The sequence below is a fragment of the Haliaeetus albicilla genome, chromosome 1, assembly GCF_947461875.1.
Source record: "Haliaeetus albicilla chromosome 1, bHalAlb1.1, whole genome shotgun sequence".
NCBI classification, from domain to species: Eukaryota; Metazoa; Chordata; class Aves; order Accipitriformes; family Accipitridae; genus Haliaeetus; species Haliaeetus albicilla.
In genome coordinates this window covers 30,242,555-30,263,065 of record NC_091483.1, presented here as the reverse complement: position 1 = coordinate 30,263,065, position 20,511 = coordinate 30,242,555, and the positions used below count along the sequence as shown (strand labels likewise).

At 41.7% G+C, this 20,511-nt stretch overlaps 1 protein-coding gene and 1 long non-coding RNA gene across 4 annotated transcripts in view; one reads left to right on the top strand and one right to left on the bottom strand.

Annotated features, from left to right (window-relative positions):
* Positions 1 to 16,763: 16,763 nt before the first annotated feature.
* Positions 16,764 to 18,825, bottom strand: LOC138685502 (uncharacterized). Its single transcript, XR_011324791.1, has 2 exons — positions 18,094 to 18,825; positions 16,764 to 17,476 (listed from the first exon to the last, which is right to left on the bottom strand). It is a non-coding gene; the product is annotated as an uncharacterized lncRNA (long non-coding RNA).
* A 145-nt stretch (positions 18,826 to 18,970) lies between these two features.
* The window catches only part of RAP1GDS1 (Rap1 GTPase-GDP dissociation stimulator 1), a 104,819-nt gene continuing 103,278 nt past the window's right edge, over positions 18,971 to 20,511 (top strand). Inside the window, exon 1 of one of the 3 annotated variants that reach the window (XM_069784062.1) lies at positions 18,971 to 19,310. In XM_069784062.1, the coding sequence (XP_069640163.1) occupies positions 19,307 to 19,310 (4 nt within the window). In that variant the 5' untranslated portion in view covers positions 18,971 to 19,306. The remainder of the gene's footprint in view (positions 19,311 to 20,511) is intronic. The other 2 variants (XM_069784024.1, XM_069784034.1) reach the window with 2 other exon arrangements.

The following is a 20,511-nucleotide window of genomic DNA, read 5'->3' as shown; positions in this document are numbered from 1 at the left end:
TCTCCTCTATTTCCTGGAAAACTTTCTGGGTCATGACAGCCAGGTCACTGAGCACCTCATCAATCTGTCTTGCTCTTACAGACAGAGCTCTGTGATTTGGCTTCTACATTCACGGAGACACTTTTAACTGTATGGCTAACAGAGGTTTTTATCTCCTCTGACAAAGCGTTGGAGGTCTCCCAGAAGGGACTGGGAGATGATATCTTAATTCATTTTGCAAAATCTCTAGTTCTTATGTCTCATTTCCTGGACTTTTTAACGTTTTTTGGTTGCGTTTCAGTGCTCCCAGCATCTCTGTAACAGTTTGTTTGGGCTTACTGGGAATATCACCTTACAAATTTCCTTCCTGGAAACTCTCTCACTTTGACACCAGCACATCAAAATTTAGCCTACATCTAATAGAGAAAAATGTAAGGTCTCTATGTAGGTTGAATGCCTTGGATATCACTTTTAATTGTTTCACATATTATAGCCCCTAAAGCTTAATGAAGAACAGGGAGAGGGTTAACAAGGTCCACTGTTGTCCAAGTGCTAAATGCCCGTCTTCTGTCTGTCATTAACATAGCACCCAAGCAGCCAGCTAGCTGTGGAGGGCGTCAGCAGGCCAAGTTAAGAGCCCAAAGTTACCATGATACATCCACACCTTCTTTACCTGCCAATGCCCTCTTTTCTGGTAGCTGAGGAGTGTAGGAGTCATTACATGAGCTCTGCCTCATGCCCATGCTGTGATGCTACTGTTAAGGCACATGTAGGGCTGCTTTGTGCTTCTTGTCTGGCACAAAGCAGTGGCTGCTCATCTGCAGAGCAGCATTTCTTGTTTGTGTCGGATAAATCTTAAAAACAAAAACAAAAAAACCCCAAACAACAACAACAACAAAAACAAAAAAAACACCACCAAACAACAACAAAAAAACCACACACACACACACACACCACAATCACACCACACTGAACTGACAGCATGCCCAGATGGGAATGAAAATTGCACCAGTCACAAAGACTAGCTCTTGTCCAGATGAGTCTGGATCAGTGCCACAAAACGTTATTAAATGTTGGAAGAGACTAATTAAATTCCAGTTGCTCATTAGTCCTATAATACTACAAACTCCAAACCACTCAAAAACCGAGGATCTTGCCTTTCTGATGTTGATAAATAGTTGCTTCTAGAAGTAGCATGGATTGAATGACCATGGTTTCAAATAAACTGGTGTGTTTGCTAATTGGCATCTATATCCAACAGTGGAGATAGACACAATTTAGATATTACCAAATGGGCAAATGAAGCTTTAAACTGGCTTAAAGTTTAGGGACTGATTGAAAATTGAAGAAAGCAATAAACTTCCACCTTTTGTAATGCAGTTCGTCATGCTCAGAAGCACATCCGTCTCCATCTTAAAACTAGTCAGGTACTTCAGCTGTTCAGAAGGCTGTCCCAGAATCTTATTTTTCTTTTAATTAAATAGCTTCTTCTGTCCTACCTAAATTAAATAATGAACAGACTATGCTCCTATGTCCATATGCCATCCCTGGTTTAACTCTATTTTTCTTCCTCTCTGATTTTTATCTCACCTCAGTATACTCACAGAGAACAAACATGGTCTTTCAGCCTGCGTTTTCAGGCTACACAGCCGCTCATGCTCCACTTTTAAGATATGTACTCCATTTTCCTGTAAGGCAAATTTGAATGTGCCCTTCCTGAACATGGGTAATCATAACTATATAGAGATCCCAGGTAAGATCTAACCCATAAGAGACAACTTGCAGCTTGAAATTTCACGTTGGAAACAGATCAAGAGACCTATGAGATGCTAAAGAGGAGGCATTATTAAGGGTGTGTATATTTGACAATCTAACAGGAGGTGAAGATGTGGATTAACACACATGTCCCTCGTACTTGAAGTCTTCTAAACCCCATGCTATGTATTGCAAAAGAAAAAAGCAGATCTTTGATTACAGGCTAGATTGAAAGAAGTGCAAAACCAAGCCCATATTTATTCCCTTGTTTCACTAAAACAGCAATACTGAAAAGACTAAAGTAGTTGTTCTTTGCCGCTTTCTATTCATTTAGCCCTTTGTTGCTAATGGATCAGGTTAATGCAAGTAGGCTCAGGAAGAATTTCATGCTGCATTTTGAAATAATTTTTTTCCCCCTTTTTTTTTTTGTGTGATGTTTATTTACACTTGGTTTTCATTTCTGGCTCACCCACACAGATTTTGTGCTGCTTTAAGTAAGGACCAACTGCAGCTAAAGAGATAGAATCCTCCTGTGTATGTAGTTTTGTACTTATGCCAGGGCAACATCCAGTTCTAATGCCCTTAATCAAAATTAATATTGGCAGAAAACTTACACTGAACTAGTAAATAATAAACTGTACTTAGTACTGACAACTGAACTGTTACACAATTCTTTAACTTGCAACCATTGTTCATACCAAGACAAATACTCAGTCTCAGCAATTACCTTCCAAGTATTCTGAAAATTACCTTCGTTATCACTAGTACCAGAGTGCTTGGTATCTTTTAGATCATTTTCCTTCTCAGTCCTAGCTGTAGTATTCAAAGCATTTCCTCAGTGCTGTCTGAGGGCTGCAATTACACCCTGCCTGTGCCTAAAACCTCATGCCCAGTCCATTTAATTTCTCTGACAATCTCCCATGAGGCTTAAGTCTATTTCCCTCACTGAGCTCATTAGTATCTATTCCTGCTCCAGCAGGTAGATCTCAGACTTCCAGGGTCTTTTACTTGAAAGACTATTTTATTGGCAACTGTATACAAAGAAAAGGATTATTATGAATAAAAGATTAAAGCAGATCAGTGGCTATCGACTATTAAATAAAAGTAGCAACAACTACGCCAGCAAAATTTTGTAGTGCAGATCTGACCTAAATGACTACTTGGACCAAATTCCAGAAAGAAAAGTGGGTTTACATACTAAGATGCAGTTGATATAGTTAAACAATACTAATTTTACCAACACACTCATGTCTGCATGAAGGCGATTTCTACTTATAGCTATACATGTTTAAAGCATATCTTCCCCATAAAATTTCTTCCATGCTAGGGATTTTATCAGTATACCATTTTTATATTTAAAAAAAAAAAAAACCACCAACAAAATAATATCTTTATTTACTAGACCAGAGTAACTACTCATAGCACCACACAATGTTAAGATCTGCTCTTTAAACGTTTGGGTAAGATATAATTTAAATGAAGCACCTAGAAGGACCAGGACAAACCCCCTTTCCCTCAGCTACAGAACACTTTATATTTTCCAAGATTTAATCATGCTTTGATAGTTACTGTGTCTCTGCCCAGAAAAATAACAAAATTTCTTCTAAGAGATACATTTGCATCTCAATATATGTCCTTGATAATACTTAAGCCTCTACTGAATTTTCATAAATGAGATAAAATTCTGGCTATGTCTGAAAAGCATGGCATACTCTTGCATTTAAGAGTTTATTAGGGAGTATAATATATACAGTTCTGTCTCTGAATTGTAAAGCATTACAGAAAAATCTCAGAGGAAGGGAAATTTAGATGCTGATTATGGGAATGGTACTAATTTGTATAGGAAGAGGAATGACTCGTCTTTTGTGAAAAATTATCTGAATGCACTCAGCCAATACCAGCTTCATATCTGTCAGGCTTAGAGTATTTCTGGGAACCTAAAGAGCCTGACATTCCTGTCAGCTCCAACAATGTGTACCCTTAATTAAGATATGCATACATACATTGATGAAACATTATTCCTGTCAACTCATCTGAGGGCTCGTCTACAGAGGGAAGCTATTCTGGAACACGCAAGGGTGTGAATGTAACCTGTCCACACCAGGAGTTTGCATTGAACTGGTATCCTGTGGTAGCTGTTTTATGCTATTTCCCCTTTAGCCAAGGACAAATATGAAAACAAGTGGTATTTTGCTGTTTTTTGTGAACTTGTAGTCATATTTCATGTCTCGTTTATATTCAACTCTCAATTTTAATAAGATACTTTATGTGGTACATTGGGAAAGAAAATTGAACTTATATAAAAAGCAAAGACAAAATTATATGTTCCAGTTAATAAAAAGACTCAATAGATTTAGAACACTAATAGAAGTGAGAACACAGACACATTTAATTGCAAACACATATTACCTGTGGTATTAACTTAAAAAGAAGCTTGCAGAAGTACATAAATAGGTAAATCAGTTGTTGAAATCAAAGATTGGGAAGTTTTACTAAGGTTTACATACAAAAAGTTTGATGACTACGTAGGAGTGCTCACAAGCTGTGAATACTTGAAAGGAGGTCATCCTTGAGACAGCTTGCAGACTAGCCTCCTATACATCTACAACCGTTTACTTTAGATAGTTTCAAAAATACATAATTTGCAGAAGAAAAGTCTTGTGTTTGTTTCCTGGAATATTTCTTACTCGTTAAATGAAGAAATGGAACATGAAAGATAATAATTTGATAACCTGAACCTATAGGTCTGGATTTTTCTTCTCCAAAGAGAATTAAATGGAAATAGTGTATTGTGTACATCCCTTCCAGTCTGGATACTTCTACCTATGGTGCACGTTCACTCTAAAATAGAAGCAGACAGCATAAAATGCCTGGAACGCAGTCTGTCTGTTCTTTTTTCTTTGTGATTATTTTCTTGCACTGTGATGTGATGCAAATGACAGTCTCAGTTTCAATCTGGAATTTCACTTTGGAAAGCCCAAGCATGTCAAGTTAATTCTATTATACAGAACGTCTGCTGAACAGTTTGCAGAACTATGCTAACCGCTCAAAAATAACATCTTTGATGTGTTCCTTAGCAGTAGCCAGGCAGTAGCCACCCCTTGCAAGGTTATTATGTTTGAGACCATCAAGAGCACTAGAACTGACTACATATATAAAATAGATATTACTTTGATGAGTTATAGAAGGTAAAATTTAGAATGATAAACTCTGGCCATTCCTGTCATCTTAATACTTTAGCTCTACACTATGTAGTAAAATAGCACAAGTTCCCTACACTTTTCAGGGGTTAAGAATCATTTCTTTTCCTCAGGCTTGTTCATCACTGTTTTGTTCATTACATTTTTTCTGATAGCTAACATGCCTTACAGAAATTTAAAACTCCATGATGAAAAATGGTCACGTTTCTTACTAAACAGTTTATACAGATGAAACTACCATAATTCAACATCTGCACTGAAGAATAGGAAGTAAGATTAACTATGATTTTTCAATAAAAAACTTACAAGTTCAAAGGCATAGTAATCACAAATAACAAGACAGAAATTGTACCATAATGCATGTACCCCAATACACCATTATAAGGGCCCTGTCACTTAGCAATTACAAGTTTCAGTCTTCAGTGATGAATTTAAAGCACTGCTACATGAGATCCAACAGCAAATCTATGTGTCCACTCCTCCCTGAGCACATTGGTTAAACTACTTAGGATAATATAGACCAGATGTACCAGAAGATTTTTTTATTTTATTTTAAAAACAAAAGTAAACTTATTTATTTTACATGGTTTAAATCAGGAGCTGAGGAAAGGGGTGGGGGGGGGGGGGAGCAAAGCAGGAGCTGATGACTCTGAACAGCATGGAAACTAAGTAAATTACCACCTTTTCCTGGTAATCTCAAGATAACACTCCCCACCTTCACAGTACAGACAAATTCCTTTCAAATAGGACTAAAAGGAGATGCGCAACCTCTGGTTGCAGGGCTTGGCAACTGCAAGTAAAATATTACAGGGGAGGACTCTACTGTGGGGCAGGACAAAAGAGATGGCTGGAAACATAGGAGTGTTAATAAGGTTGATAAGAGAAACAGTTTATAGTTAAATGTCTTTATAATTTCAGTATAAAATGCCAAATTTAATGTATACAGTTTTAGTTTCCTCCTCTAAGATTCTAAAAATCAACAAGCAATTGTAACATGTCATAAATGCTAATAAAAATATTCTAAAAGAGGATATTATTTTTGAAGATCAGTCACACAGTTTTTATACACTTCAGGTTAGATTCTTGCATCCAGGCTTTTCAAAGGATAAGAAAAAAAAATTATTTTCTTCTTGTCCAAAAACACCCCATAAAATATAGCCTCTGTGTAAATAAAAGGTAACCTCACCAAGTTTATAATATAAACCAGCATGAAAGCAAATGTAAAAAAGCAAGCTCAATTTTATTCTTAAGCACATCATATCTATTACAATTATCTCCTTTGATTTAATTGGAATTTTATCATTTTCACTGAAATAAGAACACTGAAGATCATGGCTAATTATCTTTTCATTTTCTGTATTTTTATGGTGATGTCTTATAAACCCAAAATCAATGTCTGCAAACCTGGAAAAGAGTAGAAGTGTTCATTCTCCTTCCAGGCAAGATAATCCCGAGTCAGTAGAAATGCATGGAAAGTTACAGTAGGTTATAATGACTCTGTGAAGGGGTTACTTGAGCTCATTTCTAATATAGAAAATGATCATTTTTTCACATCACTGGCAAATTAATTGAGTTCAAACAAACCTCTCATATCCTGGGGCAATGCAAATTTGCAAGAAAAAAAAAATAGCAGTCAGTCTTAGAAATCCAAAGTAGGAGATCAAAGGAAAATATATAACAATACCACAATGCAAATCAGGTTTTGCCCGGAAAATAAAAAGCTCTGCAAAAATGTCCACAACAGCAGAATTCCTAGAGCTCAGAGTTCTATAAAGCCAGTTAGCAGGGTTTGACTCATCTTCAATAACGGAAGCCTGACCCTTAGGAAGATATTGCTGCAGTTGGAGAGGTAGTCCCCGCTCCACAAAGTTCAAAGCTTTGGAAATGTTTAATTTCTGCTAAATATTGTATCTGAAATGGTTTTGTTCATTTTGCAGTTATTATATCCTACCTGCCCTGCACAACACACAATTTCCATTAAAACAAGAAGCCTAAGGAGCAGTAGAATTTTTCAGTCTGAGAATAAAGACCTGGGTCCAAAAGCTTACAAGGAACCATAGTGCAGTATCCACCTATTTTAGGCTCTCTCTCCAACAAGTAGGTATCATCCATCTTAATAATGCTTCTAATTTAGTAGAGCAAGGTATCAGGGGAAAGTGGATCAAATATTGCAGTGAAACTCTGAGGCAGAAATTACAGTTGTTGAAGGCTCCAGTTATTTATGTTTGTTCCCTCCTGTAAAATTACCCATGGACTTCCAATTTATCAGGGTAATATGCTATCACTATGCCATTCACTAGTTATTGTTTGCTCTCCCTTCCAGATATTTTATGTAGATAAGCCATTTGTAATGCTGAACTTTGATAGCATTGGATCCCACAGGCATCTGCGTGTATGCCCATATGGGATCTAGGAGGCTCAACTTAGAGTTTGGTGTGCATTGATGTTGTCAGAATGCACAGCCGCTTCGATTAAGCCACGGGTCTCATTGTTAGTCCAAGGGGAGAGGCAGAGGTTGCCTGGAGTTAGGCAAGTGCAAGGAGAAAAGGAGGCTTCCAAAGAGGCTTCCCTACAAAATACAGGGCCCTACAGAATCTCTCTGGAGAAGGTGAAGTAGGAAAAACACAATATATAGGGGACAGTACAAGGCGGAGGGGGGAGAAAATAAAAATGAAGTTGTATCTCTACACAGCAAGGTAGGCAAAGTAGGCATAGCTCTCTAATTGAACAATTTTAAGGGAGCGGTTTGCATCAGAGAAGTTTCCAGATTTTTCAGACCTACATTTCTGTGTAATTTGCAGGTACAAAGCATACAGATTTGCACATACTTCATCGTACATATGAATTACACTTCCAAGCCCGCTATTTCCAGAAAATTAGCATGAATACACAGGTGTACCCATAGGCCCAGCTCCAGCTAATCCCTGAACTATTCTTGGCACATCACCAAGCAGCAGCAACTATAATGAATGGCAAGAGCAAAGAAATGATAGCCTTATCTTTCTGGCAAGAGCTCTGAAAGCTCCGCAAGAAACTCATCATCACTAATGCAAACCCAAGAAAGGAGCGAAATATGCTTTCACTAAGCAGCATTCTCACTGGGGCCTCCATTTAGGGTAACATTCACAGGAGCTTAGAAAACTTTCTATAATAAATCAGTCAGTGAAGATTCATGCAGGACAAACACATCAAAGCAAACAGGGAAGCAAACAGCCATTTTAATTACACTAGTTCATGACTTTTTATTATTTTTTAATTTTTTCCTGTTAATTGTTTATTAATTAGGTTTGTGAAGATAAAACAGTTTTGGGGACTGTTAGTTGAGAATACCAGATATCTTTAACCGATTTAAAATGTTTATAAATTTAAAGCTTGGGTAGTTACCAGTTTCATACACAAAGAAAAAGGACCTAAACTCAAATGCAATATCAAAAAATAAAAATTCAACAATACAAAGCAGCAATGAGATTACTTGAAACCTCTTCTTAAACATCCCTGCAGTCCTTGCCATCAGGAAGTACAAGAAGTGCAGCTGTGGTCAGCCCTGCAGCAAGAAGTTTAAGACTTCAAAGCTAATTTTTCAAAGGCTTCTCACTTCATTGTTGGCAACAGTGTTTTGGTTTCAATTCCAGAGGTCCTTATAACTAAAAATACTGAGATATGGGTACATATATGGGTGTCCTGGAATGCAGACTAACATCAAGTGAGAGACTTTTTTTTTTTTTTTTTAAAACACAGAAACCATCAACAAGCAAACCACATTATCATTTGGGGTGATGGGCAGGTCAGGGCCATAAGATAGAGTGAGGAAAGACAATAGCAGAGAGTACTGTAAAACCACCATTTAAATCAGAAATGTCTTTATAGGGCTAAAACATAACACACCTCTTACAAAACTTCCATTCTAAAACCTCCTTCTTTATATGTTCTCCCTCCCATCACCTCTCCCCCAGCTTCAGTTTGTGCCCCGTACATTGCTGAGGGGCTGTATTTCGTCTTATTACGCTGCTGCTGCAGCCCTCCTTACTGTGCCAAAACCGTTCAGAGTGCACCAAGTCAGCACTGCAGGCTCTGACTCCTGCCTTCCCCATTCTCCCCCAAGGGAAATCATTCCTAAGAGCAACCTCCATTACCTGAGGATCAAGATAGGTGGTAATTACCTTCGTTGCGATTTCCACCCCCACTTGCACTGCTACGGATAAAGTTTTCAGACACGACAAGTACCTGCAAGGTCTCGCAGTTTGTCACAATGCCTGACAGGCTAAATTAACAGCAGTGGTGGGAAAAATATGCTGACATGCATACGCAGCACTAAAATAGGGCAACTTCAAATCAGCTCTAAGCTTCAAAATTAGAAAGCCTGATGAGTGAAACCAGTATATTAATACCCATTATTAGGAAAAAGTGCGGATCTAGTGGTTTTTAGAAATAGAGCTCTGACTGTGAACACAAGCGTATGCACTACTTGCACAATATATAGGCTACACCTACCTGGTAAATGGTCATGCTCAGCATGTTCAGGAACGGTCCCAAACACTGGGAGCACACCTGTACAGCTGCTGGAAAATGAGGTCCGAGTTTCATCACATGGACATATAATATGAGCCTGTCACAGACTCAGGTCTGTCCCACAATATTCTTCTCGGTAAGGAAAGAACAGTGAAACTTTCCATTCTTGCACCTTCTTGTGTTATACCAATTTTGAGGCTTCCAAAAAATGAGGAATAACCCAGACTTCAGCCCAAAGTGCTGACAGAAATAATCCTTAAATGATTCAGTAGTCTGGATTTGATTTCTTTTTAATTTACACTTTATTTTCTCTTGGTAGCTTGTTCAGTAGATACTGAAAACATGGAAATACTAAAGGATCTCTGCATTTCTAACTGCATTGGCATTCAATTCTGTCTATGATCTGATCCTCTCTTGTTGCTGCTATAGCCTGGACATCTTCTAGCTTGGCAGCTTTCCCTACATGTCAGAACACTGCTGCTGACCACAAATCTTTTCCATCATGCAATACAAACATCAGACTTTTTTAATCTCTCTATTGCTGCCTTTTTGCCTGATGCATGAGGTCAGCTTCCCCTCACTGCTTGGAGTATAATAGATAATAATCTTGTTTCTTTATCACAAGTGTAATTTCACAATACAAGTGTAAACTTTTCACAGTCCTATCGTCTTACTCCTTAGTCCCTTCCTGGTCTGACTGCTGCATCTGCTATCAAGCTGCTGTCATATACCTGGAATCTTCATCTATCAAGTCCAACCACCCTCACAGCCCTTTCAAGTATCATCTTAAAGATTCTAGACTAAGCAACACCTCTTCTCTTTCACATTCATCAACAGTCCTGGTGTCCTGTATTATTTGTCTGCCTATTGTATCGAAATCTCAATCTTTCTCAAGGAAGACACAAGTCTTGTGCATGACCCAAGGACCTTACAGGCAACTGAAGCGGTCCCCAAAGACAAGTTTGTTTGTTTTAAACAATACTATAGTAAATGAATTAGTTTGGGCCTGGAATATCATTATGTTTGGTTTTTTACATGGACCAGACCTTACAAAGGTAAAGAATAAGAAGCGGGGAACCTGGCTGAGAGAAGTTGCTTTAGTGATATTTTGTGGGAGACAGTTAAAATTAGCACATTTCACAACTTCTGAGCAATCCTACTACTGTATGTAGATTAACGCCCTTTTTGGGGAAAAGTAAAGGACACTAAGGAAGGACAAACTGACAAAAACATTTTGAGATTATCAAGCCGCCTGTGGATGCAAATCCCAAGAAATCTGAAGAATCAAACATCTAGATTTAACTTATCAAGTAGTTACAGACAAAGTGAAATGCTTTGACACCCTGAGAGTAGCTCTTGTGGGTATTTGAACACCTCAGAACTGCCTTTCTGAAATTCTCAGCCTCAGTGAGCAGACAAGCTTGCCAAGAGCTCACTACAATATTTGGAGAAGGTAACAGTCTCCCTGCTGGTGCCTAGGTGCAGGTTTTCCCTAATTCTAGTTTTGGAAGACACTTTCTCTAGAATTGCTACAATTTATTCTTGATGCTACAATGGATGTGGTTTTTACTCTAAATATCATTGTTGGCACTGTCACAGTTTAACCCCAGCTGGCAACTAAGCACCACAGAGCCACTCACTCGCTCCCTGCCAGGTGGGACGGGGGAGAGAATCAGAAGTGTAGAAGTGAGAAAACTCATAGGCGGAGATAAAGGCAGTTTAATAGGTAAAGCAAAAGCCGCGCATACAAGCAAGGCAAAACAAGGAATTCATTCACGTCTTCCCATCGGCAGGCAGGTGTTCAGCCATCTCCAGGAAAGCAGGGCTCCATCACGCGGAACGGTTACTTGGGAAGACAAACGCCATCACTCCGAACGTCCCCCCCTTCCTCCTTCTTCCCCCAGCTTTATCTACTGAGCACAATGTCATATGGTCTGGGATATCCCTGTGGTCAGTTGGGGTCAGGTGGGTCCCAGCTGTGTCCCCTCCCAACTTCTTGTGCTCCCCCAGCCTCCTCCCTGGTGGGGTGGGGTGAAAAGCAGAAAAGGCCTTGGCTCTGTGTAGGGACTGCTCAGCAATACAAGGATATTTTCCTTATTAACAACACTGTTTCCAGCACAAATCCAAAACATAACCCCACACTAGCTATGATGAAGAAAATTAACTCTATCCCAGCCCAAACCAGCACAGGTACCTAGATCTCAACATAAAAAAAAAGAGATTAAAAGAATATGAAATTCACAACTAACAAAACTGAAAGAGACACTTGCCGATTCCTTCATCAACACCAGCACCTTCATTGCCTGAAACAGCACTTACAGTTGATTGCTCCTTCATGCACCCTTTACACACACAGGCACGTGCCTTGCCTTTGGTGTTACACATTAATCACTTTCACAGCATAAGTTGCTATTGCACCGCAACCTCCTGAACTGCATGATAGAAGGAAATACAAGAAAAAGGAGCTTGAGAGGGAGCAGATCAGACCAGAGCTCAACATCTATCTGAAAATTCAGTTTTCTACTCAGATTTGCCCAACTGCATGCTTTCAGCTATAGAAATCACAGATGTTATTACAGGCTAAGTTTCTTGCAATATCTCAAATACAGTACGAGTTTTGAGAGCTTGCCTAGGAAAAACAGCAACTCAAAAAAATACTTCAAATCACCAGGTTATACCTGGAGCTACCTGGTTGCAAAGCGGGCTTTACCTCTAAGACACAGGACAACTGGGTGCAGCTAATTATTTATGTTGTGGAACGCAGTCAGAGAAGTATGGGTTGCAGTAGCTCAAGGGTTAGAAAAAAAGAAAAAAAAACGGGGGGGGCATGCAGCTGCAGCAAAATGGTGCCTTCAACAGGAAGGTGAAGGCTGCAACATATTTGGGAAAATGCCAAATTCTATAATATTGAAAAATTAAAGCCTAAGGATTTTGTCTGTCATATTCAGAGTTATTATTTCAGACTTCCACAAATGCAAAAAGACTTTTTTTTCGGTTCATACCCTATTTATATTTTTTAAAAATCCCAGAAATATCTATACATGTATACATATTTGTGTGCATATAGACATATACTTATTAAATATATGTGAAGATATAGATATGTATATATTTAGTGAAAGTTCCATTTCTTAAATTCAATGAAACCTAAAGCCAGTTTTACAGTTAAGGAACTGCAAAACATACAGGGTCCTGCATATATACACACTAAAGAATTTTTGCTACCTTAAGATATAGCCTGAATTCCTGTACTAAAGAACCAAAAAGTAATTAAACCACAGAGTTCATATTTCATCTGCTTGAACTAAAGACAGGCTTTAAAATGACACAATCCAGGCAAATGGATATTCCCTTCTCCGGATTAATGTAACACTAGCATGTTGTGGGCAATAGTGAGGCAAGACAGTGCCTTAGAGTTGCAAATTTATCTGAAGACAGTCATCTGGCTAATACATTATTCATTTGTTAACTTCACTCAGCATTAGTTCAGTTGTCAAGTGTGGCAAAATTATTTCCTGGCAGGGATGAAGCAAATGGAGTCGAAATAAAAAAAAAGAGTTAAAGATTACTGGGGAAGCCCAAACTCACTGGATTGCAAGGTTGAAAAAGGGCGGAAAGATTTAAATAAGAAAGGCTGGTGTACACACCCCCCAAAAGTCCTATTTAAATTCTGAGAGCTTACTGATGTTATTAAAACACTGCAGTATTGAACCTAGCATTGAGGGATATACCACATGCTAAAGCATAGTGGGGTTTTTCTTGGGACTTTTTTTTTCCTGTTTGATTCTGCCAGAATACATACCATGAACAATAGATTGATTCTTATCCATCAGTTGTTGAAAGGCTATCCTCATGGACATACAATCACAGACCAAAGTAACTTGCCTATACTGCCTAGAAAGTATAAAAGGTGATATTTCAAACCAGGTCTTTTTTGTAACTCTACCCTAAAATGTTCTTTTCTTTGTATTATAATCTTTTGGTTTATGCATCACTAACAGTTGAACACAGTGGCCTTACTTAGCTACAGCTTTGTTCTTGCAATTATTATTGTTTAGGTAGAATTCAAATTATCTCCATTAGTATTATCAAGTCAGAAGCTCTTTTTACAAATTAGAAGTTACTTACAGGGCTTAGTTTTATTCGCACCAAAGTAGAGAAAGTGATGGAAACAGAGAAATAAATAGGATATAATTGTCCCACTAGAGAAGTAGCATTATTTATTTAATAATAAATTATAACATTTAAATATAAAATGCTTCATAACACTTCAATAAAACACACTGTAGCAAAATCTGCCACAGATGCATGCACTTCACTGGGTTAAGTCCCAAAACATGTGATTCACACAAATCAAGATATACTAAAAGTATACAAGTGAAAATAAAGAGCACTGTGTAATTGCTTGGTACATCTAACAACTCCAAAATAAGCCTTTACCTAAGAACATGAATGTGTATTAGCACTTAACTCAGAAATAATGGCATGAATCTACAAAAAGGTTTTTTTCCAATTTATTTCACATTCCTCTAACTTAAGCAGGAAAATGACAAATTAGGTGATGATAGCCAGTCAATATCAGGAAGAAAATACTTACAGAACAGCTGGAGATGTCTGCAGACAAAACCCCTTTTTGGTGAACACTTTAGCCTCTTTAATTTTATGATATTTAAATTACCTGAGAAAAGTTGAGTTCTCACTTGCCCTTAAGGGCTACAAACCAGACAGCTAGTTCATCCTTTTCTACTTTTTTCTCCCAGCCCCCTCAGCTGTCTTGAATCACTTCCTTAAGCATAATGCCAGCAGCGGCCATTAGGTCACCTGTGTATCACAGGCCAATAAATTGAACCTAAATGTTCCATAGATTAGCCTGACTTTACTCACCTGAACCCTAATGGGATTTAGTCAAATTAGACATGTATATCACCACTGAGGAACGGGAACCACTAAGTTCTTATACCCAAGACGGCTGTATGACTAGATGCTGGTTAGGTGAGATTTAGAGAGAGAGTCCAGCTGGCAAACCATATCCCACAGTGAAGGGAAAGGTAAATATAGGTAAGGCCCCTACCCATCTCACCTGGAAGCAAAGTCTTTCTGAAGCCTAGATCTTGTGACTGGGTCTTTCAAGTAGATTTTATACACACAAAATAATCTTGGAGCAATTTTCCCCTCCAGTTGCTCTATCTCTTCTTGAGGGCTGTAGGAAAGCCATAATAAATACAAAAACCTAGAAAGCAAACAAAAAATAATACAACTGCCCAGTAACATTTTAGGGGAAGAAGGAAGAAATTCCTTCCTGACTATGCAGGAAACCTCCTTCAGCTCTAAAGTGTAAGACTAGCCTATAGCTACTGTCTTTATGTGTTATGAACGTACCAAGCATCATCATATGCCATTTTCACTCTCCTCAATACCCAGGAAGAAAGTGGGAGATACTGGTCATTCAAAAAGTCCCAAATTTTCAGGCCAGAAAGGGTTACTGCAATCTCGTAGGATGACATGCAACGCATACATGCTTACACATAACACACACAGATTTTTCCTTCAGCCAGATTAAAGCTTTGCTTTTTGAAAGTTTGGGAATGAGAGATACAAAAACCCCATGAGTTTCTCAGATTTCATTTTCCCGGGTCAGCCATTCTGGTATTTAAATTGCACTCACAGCTAGAAAGTTGTACCTTATGTCAAGGTTGGATTTTTCTAACTTGAACTTCCAGCACTTACCAGAAAGGCTTTATCATGAATACTTACACACCAGATATGGGAACACGAATGAGTTATCATAGAACAAGGTCAGGTGTTCACTTCTGTATTAATAACTGCTCTTATCCCATGGAAAATGTGAGGCAGCTTACTCTCAGGAGAAGGGCATCAAGTCATCCCTGGCAACACTCTTTCCCTGCGCACACTGTGTTGTCTTCCCATTCACATATCACAGGAAGATCTCAAGAAGTAGCTTGTCCTGTTTTCCATGTGCAAGTTCACAGATAGCCCTGTACCGTTTCCACCTCTAGTTTTACCAGAACTCAAGCTTCTCAAGGTGCCAGGACTCGGAGGTCTGTCTGTGCATCTAATAGGAAACAAGGGGCAAAGCGCTACTCACACTTCTGTTTTCTTTGCCCTTCCTTACTTATGGAACAAGTTGTGACAGCCTATTTCCATCAGATGATCCAAATTCCACTAATTTATAGTACCATATCACATTTCCCTATGTATTCGAGCACCCCAACATCCTCCTGTTGCTCATGTAGGTTTCTAACATCAGCACAGAGGCAATTAAAAATACATTCCTTACATGCATCTTTGTACTAAATTAAATGATATAATGTATGCAAGATTTTCAAGGAGTTGCTATGTCAGGGGTGAGAAGATGTGCTGAGAATTTGAAACTGATGCAAGATATGAAAAAGAAAATTCATGAAGTAGTAAGCACTGGAAGGTCACTTTGACCCAATTTTCCATTTTCTTGCAGGACATCAGACATAGTCAGTGTTTGGGAGTGCAGAGACAGCACTTGTTAATAACTTCATAATTTCTGTAGTCTACAGCTCAATTTTCACAGCTGCATTACAAGTGCAGAAACAAACTGTGATCTCATAAGCTGTTCTAAAGGATATTTTTATGAAAGAATCTTTCATGCTCTTCCCTGCTGCTGAAATTAAACATCCCCTGAAATCCACAGAATGTGCTTGTACAGGTTTCCTCCCAATGTCTATTGCAAACCTCAGTGGTAACTTAATACTTTGCTTCTAGTTCCCAGTTTTCCTAAAAAATTTGGTTTTTAATTATTTTTTTCCATGATGAATACATCAAAAACATCATCATTTCATTGTTTTTAATGAGATACTCTCACAGGCATCACTGCACCACACTTCACAGGTGCTAATCACTTTTAAAAAAAACCTCAGTGCACTGATGTTGTGTATTGTCTTCAACAGATACGGTATCTAAAGCATGACGGCCCAAAGCTCTTCCATACAGTCTCTTGGAGATGGAGATTCCTCTTGTGAAGACTCCTCTCCCTTTTGCACTATACCACAAGTAGCCATACATACAGAATCTTGCATTCAACTGCAAGAATGGCAGGGCTTTAGTTGGATTTCTTCTTTATAACAGCCCCTTTGTTCTGTGGTAAACTTTTACCTAATTGACAGATAGACAAAAATCAAGTCCTCAGCTCCTTTGGAGTTTTCTCTTTCTCTCCTAGAATTTATAAGCATTCAGTCAAAAGATCAAAAAGTCTCCCTAGTTTTGCACGGTTCTTTTGGATTCACCAAAAACAATTATAATCAAAGATGTTCTGTAGTGCCAGGCCTCTTTCTGGCATTTTTTTTTTTTTTTTGAAAGCACAACTCTATAGAAGTCACCCTCCTCAAAACCCTCTCTTGGAGCAGGCAACAGTCTTACCATTCGGGGTCTTGCAAAGATATATGTGTGCATTTCAAACAGGACATGCAAGTAAACTTGTGAAACCCAGACATTTTACAGCTTGCTCTGATTGATACCAAGTATCCAAGTGGGAAATAATGTGGACTAATATGTGGAATATCTCCTCCATCATCCCTTGGAGACAGATCAGTAAGAACAGAATTTCACTGCTTTTTCTCCCCAGACAGGTAGAGGAAATGTGGGGGACAGTTACAAAGCCAAAGCAAAATTTACTGCTGAGCAAAAGAAATAAGGAAGCAAAAACACAGGACAAAGATGAGTTTCAGGCGAGATTTGAAAATAGATGAAAGCAGAAAAATACAACTTTTCACCACTTACATTCATTTAAGAATCCCTGTATTTTATTAGGTACTGAATTAGACAAACCCTGCAGTTAAAAAAACAACATGTTCTGGTTTAAGTTTTCTGCAGTCGCAGTACAAAGAAAACAGTAAAAAGTGTTTTAGTTGTCTAGTCATTGTAAAAACATACTAATTTTCAGTATCAGCTGATCATAAAATTACGTATCTTCAGTGTCAAGTTCTGCATACTGGGACAGTGGTTAACCCCGCTGAAGTCAACCGCAAAATTCTGCTGAAGTCCTAAGGAAAGAATTGGTGAATCATAAGTCTACACCAAAGTAAACGGACAAACCCCAACACATTCAGTCTGTACTCCGCAGAAGGACCGATTAATTATTCTTTGCTTGTCATATCACACTGCCCTTTTACAGGCATGAAAGCTCCCAGCACCTCTTCCAGAAAGGAAACCCCTGGCAGCTGCTGACTGCTGGTCAAAGGGACTACTAGTGTCACTTGTGGAGTCACCGTGGGGGCTGACTCATCCGCAACTTCTTTTCACATCGCTCATCTGAATTGTCCCTGGGGTACCCGTTTCTGTGGGGCAAGCAAGACCTTCTATCATACTCTTTGGTCCTACTCTATTTAACCATACTTTAGGACTTATTCAGGTAACCCTGTGAATGCATAAATACGGAAAGATTTGGAAAAAGTGAAAATGCTACAAGAGCTACTCAATTAATTTCACCCCCCCCCAATGTTTCCCAGTGAAAGTGCTATAATGAGAGGACTGTAAGAGCAAACAGTTCCTCATTGTTCCCTGCATTATAGAGGCTGAGCGTCCCAGGGCAGAAAGGAAGGGGGAACACTGAACACAAAGGTTCATTTTCTTGTTAAAAATGCCTTCCACGCATAACTACCTTGTGCAGAAGCCTTTCAGTTTTGGGTGTAAAACTCGTAACATTGGCTCAGCAAAACGCACAGCAATTGGACTTCACCCAGCGGTTTCCTCCACCGACTCTTTTCCTCACAGAGCCCACCTAAAAGCCGGGTTTTCCAGCCAGCTTCATGCCCCCCTTCCTGCAAAACCCTCCTCCTAGAGTCCACGTTCTTAAGTACGAATTTAAACGCCACGCTCCTCATTTTTAAAGCACTCTCCCCCCGCCCGGCTACATCCAGCTTGCGCCCCGACCCCGCGGCGGGGGGCTGCGGGGAAGGAGCCTCGGCGGGGCCTGGGCCTTTGCAGGAACTTCGAAGAGGCGGCTGCCCACCCGCCTAGCGAACGCGGACCCGGGCTTGGCCCTCTGGGCGCCCGCTGCCCCACCGCCTACCCCGCTTTCCAGCCCCGCTCCCCCTCACCGGCCAACAGCCCAGACCGCAAGCCGCCGCCGAGGCGGCCTGCCTTCCACAAAACGTTTAGGGACGGCCAGCGTGGCAGGAAAATCCACTCCCCCCCCCCCGCTACCGCCGGCGGCCCGTAGGTAAAACCTCAGCCCCTCCCCCGCGGAGGACCCGGACAGGTGTGGGGCGGCGGGAAACCTGAGGAACGGCCTCAGGCGCCCGCAGCGCGGGGGGGGGTCACCGCACCTAACAGTCGGACCGGCGCCCCTCGCTCCCTCCTCACCGCCATGCCACCCCCCGGCCCGGCGGGCGGCCCCTCCTCACCGCTATGCCACCCCCCGGCCCGGCGGGCGGCCCCAGCCCAGCCCAGCCCCTCTAACAAAGGAGGCCCGGGGCCGCGGCGAGGGGCGGGGAGCTGCGGCTCCCCGCCCCTCAGCTCCGTGATTCCTTCTTTCCTTCGCGGCCGGGGGCGCTGCCGCCGGCTCCGCTCCGCACCGCCTCCTCCCTCCCTGGCTGCCCGCCCTTCCTTCCCCGGCGGCGGCAGCGGGCGGCGGCAGGGTGCCGCCGAGCGGGCGGGGTGTCTCCCGAGCGGCCTTGCCCGGATGTGCTTCCCTGACTCATAGTCGCGCCGCACGCAGGCTCCGCGCCGCCGCCGCGCCCGCCCCGCTCCCCGCACACGCCTCCCGCGCCTCCCTCCGCGCCAGCGGAGAGGCGGCGGCGGCGGCGGCAGCAGCAGCAGCAGCAGTAGCAGCAGGGGAAGGAGGAGGAGGAGGAGGAGGCCGCGGTGGCACGATGGGTAAGTCGCCCCAGCTCCGCGCAGTGCAGCCCCCTGCCGCCGCCCCTCTGCCCCCGGAGGCCGCCGCCCGCTCGTCGCCGGCGGGCGGGGAGGGGCGACTGGTACAACTTCCTCATCGGCCGCCTTCCTCGTCTCCGTGCCTTCGCCCGGGAGGAGGGTCGGGGCGGCAGTGGGGCTCCGCCGAGACACCTCCGCCCCCGCCCCGGCGCCGCCGTGGCCGCTGCCCGGCCCCGGGCCCTGCCCCTGCCCCTGCGGCGCAAAGTTTCCGCGGCTCCTGCGCTGCCGCCGGCCGGCCCCGCCTGCCCGCTCTGCCCCAGCCCGGCGGCTGGCTGGTCGGTCGGTCAGCCTCCTGGTGCTCCCCGCCCGGCACACTCGCGGTCCTGGGCGTGAGTTCCGGTGGGTTTAGAGGAAAGATAGATTCCCCGAGTGCGAAGGGGGGTTCCGAGCAAGGAGTTATGTAAGGCACCCCCCCAGGACGCTTTCCCAGTTACTGTTTGCATAATGGAGACAGTTGGGATAAGGCGTTCAGGAGGTTATTTTATCATCTCCGTTCATTGTTTGTGGAAGGCACAAGGATCCTCGTATCTCTCCGGCTTTTAGAAAGAGCATTACTCATCCCTACAAATGCAGCCATATTACCACTGCCTTTTTTATCTTAGGATTGTAAATTAAGTAGTTTCACACCGACCGCCACTTGCATGGAGCTTCCAACAAACGCCATGTGAATCTAGGAAGCGTAGCATTTGATTATTCTTTACGAAGTGCTCGGTGAATTTCTGTTGCCTTATCCACCTCTTGCTCTTGCACAAACTACAGCTCTCCTGGTGTTAAACAGCCACAGTAAAATAGATTTCCCAGAAATCTGGCTGAAATGTAGATCCCGGGGATGGGTAAGGAGTGCCCCCCTTGAGCTGCTAAAGACCCAGCCAGCTCTGCCAAGTGTGATGGGGGGGATCCGAGTTGCAGATCCGGAGGGCAAGGAGCTGTGGTTCGCAGCCAGGGTAAGGAGGTGGCAGTTCCTGAATTCGACTCAGGGGTTTGACATCAGCATTTCCTGTGGCCTTAGGTAAATCAGTAGTTTCTTTGCAGATCACACGTATCTTTCGCTTTTAACTAGAAGTTTCCATGGCAAGAAGCCGTTGCGGTCCCTCAGTTTTTCTAATTGGGAAATGAGGATAAATACGTAGCTAACTCCTTTAAA